The following is a 15,239-nucleotide window of genomic DNA, read 5'->3' on the forward strand; positions in this document are numbered from 1 at the left end:
AATGCTGACCAAGGCCCCAGGTCACAGAGGCAGCAGAGGTGGACTGGGAAGGGAGCCTGGCAGCTCGGGCACACCCTCCTAACCATGGGGGAGCCTCCTCGTTCAGGCGGCCTCTGTCTCCAAGCCTTTTCTCGTGCTGTGCTTTTCATTCGGGATGTCCTTCCACTGACCTAACATCCTTCTATTCTTCACCAGAGACCCCCTCCAGTCCCACGGGTCACAGGGAGCCCTTCGGGGGTACTCCAGCATTGGGCTCGCTTTCGGATTCAGACTGCAGGGCTGCTTACTGTGGCAGAGCTTCTCAACTCGAGGGAAAGGCTTATCCAGAATAGTAATTCTCTATCCTCCAATCCTGTGCAGCACAAAGTGTGTCATATAACAGATTCTCAGTCAACACTGACAGTCTGACTGTCCAACTTAGTGAGGGTGGGAACAGCTGATGCCGAGTGTTTACCAGATTCCAGACCTTGAGCTTGAAGATGGAATATGGCAGCCCACTCCAGTATTCTTGCCTGGAAAATCCCACTGACAGAGGAGCCTAGCAGGCTACAGTCCATGAGGTCGCAAGAGTCGGACACAACTTAGCAACCACCACCACCACCGGATCTTGAGCTAAGCTCTTCACTAGGACTTCAGTCTTATAAGATACACAGTTGCCCCATTTTAGAGTCACCTTGTGGTCTGATCAAGCTGGAGTCTGTGTGACTCCACAGGATGCTCTCTGATTCACATCTGCTGTCACCTTGGCCACAAGCAAATGCAATTCCTGCCACCCTTCTATTAGCCACAGTTGGACAAGTTACAAGGTAGCAAGGATGTTGGGTTTGTAAAGGAAGCAGTTATTTACCTGCAAGAGTCAGTTTTCCTTCATAGAGAAGGTGTCTGTTGGTTGGTGACAGGATGTTTTCTGCCATGTGTTCTTTAAAAATGTGTTTCAGGCACTGGGAAAACAAGAGAGACAATCAAAGAGATGTTAGTGATTAGAAGACGCAGCGCATTCCAGGAGCTGCGGCAATGTGACCCTGTCTACAAAGCTGGAGACATTTGGAAATGCCAGTAAGTGGGCATGCGGCTGGGGAAGAATGGGCAAACCTCTCAGAAGGACCAGCCTGGGAACGGCGTGATGAGTCCAGCCGCCCCACCACACACAATGCCATATGGATGAAGGCTTTACATCTGCGAGATTTACAATTCTGGTGGGCAGCTGGGGACTATGTAATAAGATTAGCGTACTTCACTCAAATGCCAAACTTCTGGCAAGGGATGTATGTTCTAACTGACCCCTTTTGTACCTCTGGAATGAAAAACCTTTTATCTCGATCCCAAAGTGGAGGCCACACTACAATCTCCTGTAGATGTCTGAACTTCTGAAAATTGTCAAGCCACTTCACTTTTCCTTCAAGATCCTCTAAAAGACAAGACACATACAATATATTTTTAAATGTATGAGACATTACAGCATAAAATTTAACCAAGATCCATAGAAATCATTCAGACACTGAACCCCTGGAGGTTCATTTAACATTATTTCTCACTGTTTGAACACCTTAGAAAAACTCACTAATTTGAAATCAGCCTCTTGCAGAGAATATGAAGCTGAACTAATTCAGTAAATTGTAAACGTGCATTTTTATTTCAATAATACTAATAATGCCCCTGGTAGCTCTCTCATACTCTCTGCATCATACAGCTGATTATAGGAAGGAAAAAAATCAGACTAACAAGGACAAGCATATCTTTGTCTTAATCATAAAACACACATTCCCTTTATGGTAAAGTTGATTATGTCTTTTGGTAAGAATGTGTTTTTTCTTCAAAGTTTAGTTTGAAGAAAAGTTCTCGTCAAAGAACTTTTGAAAACAAAGAAAAGTTTTCTTCAAAGTTCTTCAAATACTAGTTTCCCAGTATTTTTAATAACATATTGCTATTGAGGTTTTGAAATGAGTTTTGAAAATATGGAGGGCAAGTCGTAGACCCATAGAATCAATGGTTAGGGGAATCTTTGAGAATTCACTATCTTTAAGCTCATAAACTTAGAGGAAGGCCACAGGGATCTCTTTCCTCAACAATGAAAATTCAGATTTTGTTGAGAAATTCCTGGAAGAGATGCTATCTTCCTCACAAACCTATCAAAATGAGTAATAATCTTAAAAATTACTTTAAAATTAAAAAAAGTCTGTTTTTAATTGAATTTCCTGTCAATCAATTTGATAAGCTTAATTCTAGTTCATTGGGTAGGTCATTAGAGAATTTGAACAAAAACTTTTAAAAAAAGGGGAAAAAACTCCTAATTGAGTGGTCATTTTACTTTTAAATATGAAAAGAAAAAATACATAATTTCTGTACAGCTGGTAATTATCAATTTGAATTGTTCCTTTTTGATGCTCCCTAGGAAATCTTTTATGGACACCTATCATGGATTTCTTTATTTGGATTTGACTATACATAGCTACCCAAATAGACTTAAATTATTACAGGGCTTGCTCTTTTATCCCCTAATTTCAGTTCTAAATATTGCAGTTGGCATTATATTTAGATTGGCCCTCGATTTCAGTGACCTAAAAAAAAAAATGACGGTGGTACTTTATCCTCCGGAAAGGCTTTTCATGCTGTTTACTTCCATTTGCTTTGTGTGTGGGCTCAGTGTGGATGTTAAAAACAAAGCGCCTTCATCATCTGGGAAGTAGAGGTTTTCCTGCCTGAACTCACATCTGAAAACCTTGGAGACGGAGCCACGGCTTGCGTGACCCCTTAGGAGTTAGGAGTTCTCACATGGTTGGCCAGGATGTGAGTGGAGCCCATTGTTTTGGGTGTGTTTGATTTACATTGCAAATTCAAAGTCAAATCCACATTTCCGAGAGCCAGTGACCTCAAGCCGATGGAATTACCTCCTAGGATGGAAGCCCAGCTGGTTCCCAGGAGCCACAGGGCCCCCCAACTCTTTGACTAAAGCTGACACTGGAGCTCTGGGTCCCTCATCTCAGGGACTTACGGATTGCCTTTTCCACCTTTTCCTTGATGGAGTAGATCATGATTTTCTCCGTAGAGTCTGTACTCCTTTTCCAGATATTCTTCAGCAACAAGGGGTATCGAGTCAGCCTGTGCAGCGGTGCCACGAGCAGCTCAGGCAGGTGAAGGCGCCTGCACTGGTCATGTTGCTCACACCACTGGGGAAGGCAAAACCAGGCCTGTCAGAACACTGCTTCTCCTATTGGGGCACACTGAGGAATCTGGACACAAGCAAACCTTAAGAGATCTCACTCAGTACTGACAGCACACCTGTGAGCTTGCTGGGAAAAAGTATAAGGACTGAATATTCATTGGAAGGACTAGATCTTGCTTTTGAAAATCCCATATTAAACCGTCTTAGCAAGCATTTATCTACTAGTACTGAATTCAGAATCTCAAATGGGTTTATTTTTTTGCAATGTGCTTACGAAGTATTATACACACATTCCAGCCTTGTTCACCCTTCTGACCGACTGTGGTTTTCCCTTTTCCTCCTCCTGGGCCCTCGGGGTTGATTTCTGGGTTTGCCAGCTCTGCTTCCTCCTTTGCTGCAGTGCAGTTAGGAAAACTGAGAATCAACACTGGGGGGGAAGAAGGAAAAGGAAGGAGTCTTGCTTGTTGGGTGAGTTCCTTAACTCGCCTCTGTTGGAGGGAATCAGGATAATGAGAAAATGAAGGTGAAGAGGCTAAACCGATCTACATCATATAGAAGAGAGATGAGAAGAAAAAAGACACAGACGGTTGTCAACAGGGAGAGTTTGTTCAAGGAGGCGGCTGCCAGGTGTACATGCAATGGGGAAGACATGAAAGGAAATTTTAGTAAGTACTGCTACAAGTCAGGAGAAGGCAATGGCACCCCACTCCAGTACTGTTGCCTGGAAAATCCCATGGATGGAGGAGCCTGGTAGGCTGCAGTCCATGAGGTCGCTAAGAGTCAGACACGACTGAGTGACTTCACTTTCACTTTCCACTTTCATGCATTGGAGAAGGAAATGGCAACCCACTCCAGTGTTCTTGCCTGGAGAATCCCATGGACGGAGAAGCCCGGTAGGCTGCAGTCCATGGGGTCGCACAGAGTCGGACACCACTGAAGCGACTTGGCAGGCAGCTACAAGTCAGGCCTTACAAATGGCTGAGACAAGAAGTGAAAGGCAAAGGAGAAAAGGAATGCAGAGCTCCAAAGAACAGCAAGGAGAGATAACAGTCTTCCTAAGTGAACAATGAAAAGAAATAGAGGAAAACAACAGAATGGGAAAAGACTAGAGATCTCTTTAAGAAAACCAGAGATACCAAGGGAACATTTCATGCAAAGATAGTAACAATAAAGGACAGAAACAGTATGGGACCTAACGGAAGCTGAAGATAGTAAGAGGTAGTAAGAATACACAGAAGAACTGTATCAAAAAGGTCTTAATGACCCAAATAATCAAGATGGTGTGATCACTAACCTACAGCTAGACATTCTGGAGTGTGAAGTCAAGTGAGCCTTAGGAAGCATTACTAGGAACAAAGCTCGTGGAGGTGATAGAATTCTGGCTGAACTACTTAGAATCCCAAAAGATGATGTTGTAAAAGAGCTGCACTCAATATGACAGCAAATTTGGAAAACTCAGCAGTGGCTGCATGACTGAAAAAGGTGTTTTATTCCAATTCCAAAGAAAGGCAATGCCAAAGAATGTTCAAAGTACTGCACAATTGCACTCATTTCACATGCTAGCAAGGTAATGCTCAAAATCCTTCAAGCTAGGCTTCAATAGTACATGAACCAAGAACTTCCAGATGCTAAAGCTGGATTCAGAAAAGGCAGAGGAACCAGAGATCAAATTGCCAACATTTGTTAGACCATAGAGAAAGCAAAGGAATTCCAGAAAAACATCTACTTCTGGTTCATTGACTACACTAAAGCCTTTAACTGTGTTGATCACAGCAAACTGGAAAATTCTTAAAGAAATGGGAATACCAGACCACCTTACTTGCCTCCTGAGAAACCTATATGCAGGTCAAGAAGCAACAGTTAGAACCAGACATGGAATAATGGATTGGTTCAAAGCTGGGAAAGGAGTACATCAAGGCTGTATATTGTCACTCTGCTTGTTTAACTTCTATGCAGAGCACATTATGAGAAATGCTCGGCTGGATGAATCACAAGCTGGAATCAAGACTGCCAGGACAAATATTAATAATCTCAGATATGCAGATGACACCACCTTAATGGCAGAAAGTGAAGAGGAACTAAAGAGCTTTTTGGTGAAAGTAAAAGAGGAGAGTGAAGAAGTTGGCTTAAAACTTAACATTCAAAAAACGAAGATCAATGGCATCCTGTCCCATCACTTCATGGCAAACAGGTGGGGAAAAAATGGAAACAGTGACAGACTATTTTCCTGGGTTCCAAAGTCACTGTGATGGTGACTGCAGCCATGAAATTAAAAGATGCTTGTTCCTAGGGAAAAAATGCTATGATAAACCTAGACAGCAGGTTAAAAAGCAGAGACATCACTTTGTTGACAAAGGTCCATATGGTCAAAGCTGTGGTTTTTCCAGTAGTCATGTACAGATGTGAGAGCTGGACCATAAAGAAGGCTGAGCACCCAAGAATTGATGCTTTCGAGCTGTGGTGTTGGAGAAGACTCTTGAGAGTCCCTTGGACAAGAAGGGGATCCAACCAGTCAATCCTAAAAGAAATAAACATTCTGAACATTCATTGGAAGGACTGATGCTGATGCTGAAGTGCCAATACTTTGGCCACCTGATGCAAAGGGCTGACTCACTGAAAAAGAACCTGATGCTGGGAAAGATTGAAGGCAGGAGAAGAAGGGGACGACAGAGGATGAGATGGTTGGATGGCATCATCGACTCAACGGACATGATTTGAGCAAACTTTGGGAGATAGTGAAGGAGAGGGAAGCCGGCATGCTGCAGTCCACGGGGTTGTGAAGAACTGGACACAGCTTAGTGACAACAAGAACACGTGTGAAAGCCACAGCCACTACCCACCACCCCATTTTGCTGGCTCCATTCTTTTCTTTGGAAGAGAGCGCTTTCTCTTTTTTCCCCTCTCTTCCCTTCTCCAACTTTCCCCCTTTTCTCTCCTAGCCTCAAGCTTTGCAATTGTCCTTGTCTTCCATACCCTCCTACCCTAACAGCTATATCACATTTCTTCTAAAAACTTCCAGGACTCTTCTTTACGGGAATTCTGCCATGCATGATCTTTCCCACTTCCCCACCTACAGATGGCAGGTCAGAAAAGTGAGGCCAGAGGGGCACAGAGGACGGAGCTCTAGGGGCCAGGCTTTAAGGCTGAGGGACCGCCTCCCCTCCCTGCACCTCAGACTCCTCTTCTATAAAATGGGAGCAGGTATTAGATGACTTCCTAGTTTTCATCCAGCTCAAAATGATTGTGATCCTCACTAGGGTTGAAGGAATGAAGGAAGCAGAGACTGCAGCCACCAAAGAGCTAGGAACAGAAGGAGTGGAGGAAAGAGGTGTGGGAAGGCCGTCGTCATCTGTGGCCTTCAGTTTAGTTCAGTTGCTCTGTCGTGTCCAACTCTTTGCGACCCCATGGACTGCAGCACACCAGGCCTCCCCGTCCATCACCAACTCCCAGAGATTTAGTGGCTGATTTCTGTGCTGAGTCACTGGCAGCAGCATTCCAGCACTACCTGCTGGTCCTCGTGGGAAGCTGGGGAGCTCCAGTAATTCATTTCTCATCAGCAGTGAGGGATTCCCTCAAAACACACAGCCCCGGGTCACTGCTCCAAATTTCTATGCCGTGGGCAACAGTTCTGGTGGCCAGCACCCACTGGTGTTCAGGGTAAATAGAAAAGCACTGAATCTCCCTCAGATAGCAATCAGAAAAGAAATACCAGTGGTAAATAATTTAGACAAAAATCCAGGCAGAGATACACAAAATATTTATAGTGTTTTGAAAGGTCTCAGAAGAGTGAAAAAAAGAAAAGACATTTGATGATTTAAAAGTGAACCTATAACTTTTTCTTCCATTTCTCTGTTGGCTTTACTTTTCATGTCTATTAGGGAAAGAAAAGAAACTCTGTCATGAGAAATGGGATATAAAAGTCCTTTTCCTGGATGGGTCTAGATGAGTGGAATCTGCTTCAGCTTGATAATAAATAAATTTGTATATAGTTGGAAGATCAAGATCGTGGAATAGAAGGACACAGACCTTGCTAACTCCCACAAGTACATAAAAAATACATCTACACGTGTACCAGTTCTCACAGAATACCTACTGAAATTGCTGGCGGAAGAGCTCATACAACGAAAACTGCCAGGAAGATCACCATGCAACAAGGGAGGATGGGATAGGACCTGTACTCCTGGGAGAGAGCTGCGAAAGAGGAAAGGTTCCTTGCCCTAGGAACAAACTTTGCTGCATAGATCAGCCGGAACAGAACGGAAGCGTCAGAGGCTCAGAGAAGAGTGCAGCAATTGGCTTCAGCAGGCAGAAAAGAGAGACCAGCACACCTGGTCTCGGCCACCTTGCTGCACTCCCCAGCTCCATTCATGTGTCTGCGAGTGCGGGTCGGGGCTAGGTGCTGAATCTTGGGTTTCAGAGGACAGATCTGGGCAGAGGACTGGGGGTGGCCGTGCAGAGAAAGCCTGAAGGGGCCAGAGTGTGGACTGGGTGGCAACTGGGGCTGTGTGCGGGATGAAACTTGGATCTACTACAGAAGCCCTCTTGATAAGAAGCACCTGAAGGGAGAGGTGGGTTCACAGCAGAGCAGCCCCACAGAGTGCTCACAGTGGGCAGGGCTCTGTGAACACATGAGTGCCTGCTGTTGCCCCACACAGAGGTGGGGCTGAAATCTGAGCCTTATCAGGAGACTTTGCGACTGTAGTGGATTTATGCTGCGGCCGGTGCCTTTGTAAGCTAAGTGACTGTGGGACATCCCAGCAGAGGACTGATGCTCCCATAGCTGGGGCAAATCCAGAGTCAGCAGCTGCGAGTTTTGTGGGTCCATGTACGTGGAGGTGGGGCCAGGGTCTGCACTCGTCCCGTAGCTCTGAGGGGGTCGAGGAGCATGACTATGGGCAGCTAAGAAAGGTCCTGGGGCCTGACTTCAGGGAATCTGTGCCTGCAGATCTGAGCTGGTGGCTTTACGAGCACAGCACTTGAGGGACATCCAGGCCAACAGCCTGCATTCCCATGGCTGAGGAGGAGGTGAGGGCCATGCCAACAACCGTGTACTCTGGAGGCACACACGGGGGTGACAGACACCATGGAGTGCACTTCAGTGGACAGCTCCTGATGAGGAATACTCATGGTTCCTCCCCTAGTGGTAATGCTCCAGGACTGCCGACCTCACACCGCAGTTCAGAAACAAGATGATGTGGGGGGCTTCTACTCCAACTGGGGAGCAGACTGTGCTCCCAACAAAGCTGTGACAACCACAGACCAAATAGGAGGCTCTGCTCAACTTCCAGCGCAGGCTCTGGTCACCACAAAAACAATCACACTCCCTGTGAAGGGGATAACAACCAGCATACAGGAGGAAAGAAACAGCAGGCACCCATACTAGATGCAGCCCTTGCACCAAAAATATTAAGGCTCAGACTACACAAGGATGCTCCTACATAAAAACAACTCTTCAAGACCATAGAAATTACTGTTTCTCCTAAATCCAGGGGCAAAGAAATAAAACTGAAACCAAGAAACAGAGGAACTATTTCCAAAAACAGGACAGGAGAAATCTCCAGTAAAACAGAATGCGCTACCAGATTCTGAGTTCAAAAAGAAGATAAGGCTTCCTGGGTGGCTCAGTGGTGAAGAATTCACCTGCCAATGCAGGAGACATGGGTTTGATCCCTGATCTGGAGTCATGAAGCAACTACAGAGCCCACGTGCCACATGCTACCGAGCCCTCGTGCTGCAACTACCAAACCCACTTGCCCTTGGTACAGCTTGTGTTCTGCAACAGGAGAAGCCACCACAATGAGAAGCCCACGCACCACAACTAGACACGAGCCTCTGGTCACGGCAATGAACTCAGCACAGCCAAAAAATCAGTACCGTTACGAAAAGAAAGCAACAACTAACAAATTAAGGAAGGGCATTGAGAGAAATGCAGATCACTTTAGCGAGGAACTACCAATAGAAACTACAAAGAGAAACCAATTAAAATGAGAAAATGTATATGCTGAGATGAAGGCAAGCTAAAGGCAATAAATAACAAACTGAACAATGCAGGGTTTCCCTGATGGCTCAGCAGTAAAAGAATCTGCCTGCTGATGTAGGAGACATGGGTTTGATCCCTGATCCAGGGAGATTTCACATGCTGTGGATCAACCGAGCCTGTGTACCACAAGTAATGAGCCAGCGCTCTAGAGCCTGCACATCACGACTGCTGAGCCCACACACCTCTACCACGGAAGCCCGCATGCCCTAGAGCCCGTGCTCCACAAGAGAAGCCACGGCAATGAGAAGTCCACGCACCACAACTGGAGGGCGGCCCCCACTCACCACAACTGGACAAAAGCCTGTGCAACAACACAGACTCAGCACAGCCATAAATAAATAAATGTATTTAAAAAACAATGTAGGGCAAATAACTGATCAATAAGACAGAATAGTAATGGAAATCAATCAGAAATGTAGACAGAAAGTTAAATGAAAACAAGAAAATACATGAGATTTATGGGATAATATAAAGTGAGCTGATCTACAATCTAACCTAACACTGGAAAGAAATGAACAAATAAAGCCTAAAGTCAGCATAAGGAAGGAAATAATAAGAAGTCAGAGAGGAAGAAATAGAATAGAGATCAGAAAATAGAAAACAAAACAAAACCAATGAAACCAAGAGCTGGTTTTTTGAAAGGGGAAACAAAATTGGGGCTTCCCTGGAGGCTCAGTGGTAAAGAATCTGCCTGCAATGCAGAAGATGTGGGTCTGATCCCTGGTCAGGAAGATTCCCCTAGAGAAGAAAATGGCAACCCACTCCAGTATTCTTGCCTGGGAAATCCCATGGACAGAGGAGCCTGGAAGGCTATCGTCCACAGGGTGGCAAGAGAGTCAGACATGATTTAATGAGTAAAACAACAGCGACAAAACAAAATTCACAAACTCTGGCCAGGTTCACCAAGAAGAAATGAAAGGACCAAAATAAAACAAGAAATGAAAGAGGAAGCACAATAACTGATTTTGCAGAAATACAAAAATCTGTGGGAGACTACTACAAAGAATTATATACCAACAAGCTGGACAACCTAGAAGAAATGGATAAGTTTTTAGGGACACACAGCCCACCAAAACAGAATCAAGAAGAGATAAGTAATTTAAACAGATTGATCACTAGAAGTGAAATATAATCTCTAATAACAATAATAAAAAAGCTCTCAGACTTCCCTAATGGTCCAGTGGTTAAGAATCTGCCTGCTAATGCAGGGACATGAGTTTGAAACCTGGTCTGAGAAGATTCCACATGCCTCATGGCAATTAAGCCCATGCATGTTTGCTGAAACTAAAAAAAAAAAAAAAAACAACACAACCCCCTGCAAAGAAAAGTCTAAGATCCAATGAGTTTGCTGGGGAATCCTACCAAACATACAATGAACTTATACCAATCCTTTTCAAAGTCTTCTTTAAGACTGAAGAGTAGGGGATTTCCCAAAGTCATTCTATGAAGCTACCATCACTCTGATACCAAAACCAGGAAAAGACCATATGAAAAAAGAAAATTATAGGTCACTATCTTTGATGAATACAAATATAAAAATTCTCAACAAAATTCAGCAAACCAAATACAACCGCAAGTAAAAAGGATAATAATATACACAATCAAGCTGGATTCAACCTAGAGTCACAAGGACAGTTCAACATAAGCAATACACCACATCAACAAAAGAAAAGACAAAAAACCCCCCATGATCATCTCAACAGATGCAGAAAAAGCATTGGATAAAATGTAACATCCATTTATTATTAAAAAAAAAAAACCAAAAACTCTCCAGAAAGTGGGCACAGAGGAAACCTACCTCAACATAATAAAGGCCATATATTAACATTTGCAAAAGTGAAAAGCTGAAAGCATTTCCTCTAAGATCAGGAACAAGTCAAAGATGTCCATTCTTGCCACTTTTATTCAACCTTAGTTTTAGAAGTCCTAGCCAAGGTAATCAGAAAAGAAACAGAAATAAAAGGGATTCAAATTGGAAAAGAAGTAAAAATGTCACTGTTTGCAGATGACAGGATACAATATACAGAAAATGCTAAAGATGTTACCACAAAAATGCTAGAGTTTCTCAATGAATTTGGTAAAACTGCAGGACACAAAATTAATACACAGAAATCTGTTGTATTTTCATAAACTAACAACAAAAGACCAGAAAGAGAAATTAGAGAAACAATCTCATTTACCATTGCATCAAAAAGAATAAAATACCTAGGAATAAACCTACCTAAAGAGCCAAAAGATCTGTATTCTGAAAACTATAAGATGCTGATATAAGAAATCAAAGATGACATAAACAGATGGAAAGATACACTGTGTTCTTGGATTGGAAGAAGCAATATTGTCAAAATGACTATATGACCCCAAAGCAATCTACAGATTCAGTGCAATCTCTATCAAACTACCAGTGGCGTTTTTTTATAGAACTAGAACAAAAACTTTTATAATTTGTATGGAAACACAAAAGATCCCAAATGGCCAAAACAATCTTGATACAGAAAAATGGAACTGGAAGAATCAGACTCCCTGACTACAGACTATACTACAAAGCTACAGTCATCAGAACAGTATGGTACTGGCACAAAAGACAAATACATAGATTAATGGAGCATGATAGAAAGCCCAGAAATAAACCCATGCACCTATGGTCAATTACTCTTTGACAAAGGAGGCAAGAGTATACAATAGAGAAAACATAGTCTGTTCAGCAAATGGTGTTGGGGAAGCTGGACAGCTACATGTAAATCAATGAGGTTAGCACACTCCCTTACACCCTACACAAAAATAAACTTGAAATGGCTTAATGACTTAAATATAAGGAAAAAAAAAAAGTAAATATAAGACAGGACACCATAAAAATCCTAAAAGGGAACATAGGAAAAACATTCTTTGATATAAACTGTAACAATGTTTTCTTAGGTCAAGTCTCCCAAAGCAACAGAAATAAAAACAAAAATAAACCAATGGGACCTTATCAAACTTACAAGCTTTGATAACCAACAAGGTCCTACTGTGCAGCATAGGACACTATATTCAATATCTCATAATAAATTATAATAGAAAAGAATATGAAAAAGTATTATATATATGTAAAACTGAATCACTTTGCTGCACACCAGAAATACAACATTGTAAGTTAACTATATATAATAAGCAAACAGTAAATTTACACATAAATCTTATAATTTATAAAATTATATTGATATAATTTATACATAAATCATTACAAATCCAATGTGTTCAGGGGAAGAGTGAAATGGATTGAGGGGCCCAAATAAAACCTTGTTCTCCTCATTAACCTGTCTTGGTGGGATGCGACCACGGTCTTGGACACCCATGATTCTTGGGAACTTGGGAAATCTACTTACGTCCTCATCTGTGAAGTGTGGATAACAAGAGTTGCCTTAACCGGGTGATGAGAGGTTTTAAGGAGACAATCCACACAGTGCTGACAACAATGCCTGACATGTCTTGAATATTCAGTCTGCAGTAGATAGATTCGTCAGCAGCTGCTAATCGAGCAAAGACTAGCAGAGAGACCTGGTACCAATTCCCAGGGTCTTGTTTTCTGACTTTTTCTAGCTGTGTTGGAGTGTCTTTTTTTGGGTGTCTTCGTTACACTGTGTGGGCTTTCTCCAGTTGCGGCAAGCAGGGGCTAGTCTCTAGTTGCTGGGCATGGGCTTCTCATTGGGGTGGCTTCTCTTGTGGAGCATGGGCTCCAGGGAGCTTGGGCTTAGTTGCCCTCTGGCATGTGGGCTTAGCTGCCCTGTGGCATGTGGGATCTTCCCAGTTCAGGGATCAAACCTATGTCCCCGGCATTGGCAGGCAGATTCTTAACCACTAGACCACTATGGAAGTTCCCCAGTGTCTTCTCTGCATCACTTTGACTGACTGAAAAAGTGAGGGAAATTCTACTCTTGTCAATGCCCATAAAGATAATGTACAGATATTTACAAAAACCAGCCCCACATGGTGTAGAGAGTAAATTCACCCCAGTGCAACCAGAGCCCAATTCCAGGCAGTCCATAAAATGACAAAGATGTTAAGTGAAAGTGTGTTAGCTGCTCAATTCTGTCTGACTCTGTGACCCCATGGACTGTAGCCCACCAGGCTCCTCTCTCCATGGAATTCTCCAGGCAAGAATACTGGAGTGAGTGGCCATTCCCTTGGGATTCCCAAGGGATCTTCCTGACCCAGGGAATGAACCTGGGTCTCCTGCACTGCAGGCAGATTCTTTATTGTCTGAGCCACCAGGGAAGCCCACAGAGATGTTAAGTTTTCCAACAACATTTACGTCAAAGCCTAGGAGAACCGAGGAGCCTGGTAGGCTACGGTCCACGGGGTCGCAGAGAGTCGGACACGACTGAGCAACTTCACTTTCACTTTCCTGCCCTGAACAAACTTTAAGCAAGTTGCTAAATTCTTCTAAGCTCCTGAAAAATGAGGATAACATCAAATCCTACAGGGTTTATTGTGCAGACAGAGAAATCAGAGATGATTAGCATGCAGCATAGTGCCCAGCCATAGGCAAAGCTTGCGAACTAGTCACTTTTAGTATTATCATTTTTGTATTTGTATCATTATTATTGTATGTATAATCATTATATATTATTATTATTAATTATCTGTGATGAAGTTTTGTTCTGTGCTCTGGGGCTGTGGAAGGCAGATTTACCTCCAAGCCCTCCCAAAGCCTCTCCCTGACCCTTCAACCTTTGTTTCATGATGCTAAGCGTTCCTTTGCAACAGGAAGTAGCCCTGAGGAGTTGTAAATAGCCCTGGGCGTAAAGTGCATTGGAGTATTTTGCCTGAAGACCTTTATCCAGGTTCTTTTATTGCCACCTATTGGTCATGTGATCTTACAAAGGTCACACAACCTTTCTGAGTCTCAGGGACATGTGGGGACACAATGTAATCAACTTCATAGATCTGTGGTAAGATTTAAAAGAGAAAGTTTGAGAAAGTGCTTGGCAGAGCATGATGCTTATAAAAGTATTACATGTTATCATTATATCAGTGCATCCTCCATTTTTTTTCCTAAATATCTTTGGATGCTATATATACCTCATACATGTAAACTTCTGTGTCACAATTGTTAAGGGATTTTCCACAGTTATTTGAAAATGGTGTCTGAACCTTGTGCTAGCTTGGGAGGGAGAGGAATGAACCTGGATTCTCCCCAGTCTGGGGAGGAGTCTGGAAGACTCTGCCAAGGAGTCTCAGGCAAGGAGTCTCATCCAACAGCTTCCAGAGACAAATTTTGCAACAAGATTATTCATGAAATCTAACAAGCTTTCAGGTTTTGGTTTGAGTACCAAAGAAAACACCGAAAGGCTAAAGCTACTAAAATAGGGCCATGGCTCTTCCCAACATCGTTCATGCCACGCCCAGGTTTCCTGGCACATTCTGGCCATGGCAAAGATGCTCTGATTCACAGCTGAAAGTTACTGGTTGCTCTGTGTGGTGGCTGTTCCTCCTACGGCTCTGAGGTGATGCTCTGGTAGGTGCTTCTTGTAGCTGCATGGGTTTCTGGAAAGGCACGGACCATTTTCTTGGGTCATAAAAAGAGCTGTGGCATAATACTGAAAGGTACATTTCAGACTAAAGATATGTCAAAATAAAACCCTCAAAAAACCAGCGGGGGCAGGGGAGTGGGTGGTGGTCAAAGGAAGTAGAGAAGTCTAGGAAAATTTTTTCCAGTTTTGCTTATTTGCAAACACTGAAGTTCCCGAGCACAAATCTCCTGTTCTGAAATGGGTGAATTTAACTCAGATGACCGTTATATCTACTACTGTGGGCAAGAATCCCTTAAAAGAAATGGAATAGCCATCACAGTCAACAAGAGAGTCCAAAATGCAGTACTTGGATGCAATCTCAAAAATGACAGAATGATTTCTGTTCGTTTCCAAGCCAAACCATTCAGTGTCACAGTAATCCAAGTCTATGCCCTGACCAGTAATGCTGAAAAGCTGAAGTTGAATGGTTCTGTGAAGACCTACAAGACCTTCCAGAACTAACACCCAAAAAAGATGTCTTCTTCAT

The 15,239-nt window shown here is 43.2% G+C and overlaps 1 protein-coding gene across 2 annotated transcripts in view; it reads right to left on the minus strand.

The window, feature by feature from the left end:
* The window catches only part of PLEKHG7 (pleckstrin homology and RhoGEF domain containing G7), an 83,456-nt gene that overhangs the window by 17,434 nt on the left and 50,783 nt on the right, over positions 1–15,239 (minus strand). For both annotated transcript variants that reach the window (XM_027543173.1, XM_027543174.1), the window contains 3 exons: positions 2,993–3,167; positions 1,293–1,408; positions 848–941 (listed from right to left, as the gene is read on the minus strand). In XM_027543173.1, the coding sequence (XP_027398974.1) occupies positions 848–941; positions 1,293–1,408; positions 2,993–3,167 (385 nt within the window). The remainder of the gene's footprint in view (positions 1–847; positions 942–1,292; positions 1,409–2,992; positions 3,168–15,239) is intronic.

This window comes from Bos indicus x Bos taurus, chromosome 5 (assembly GCF_003369695.1).
Source record: "Bos indicus x Bos taurus breed Angus x Brahman F1 hybrid chromosome 5, Bos_hybrid_MaternalHap_v2.0, whole genome shotgun sequence".
NCBI lineage: Eukaryota > Metazoa > Chordata > Mammalia > Artiodactyla > Bovidae > Bos > Bos indicus x Bos taurus.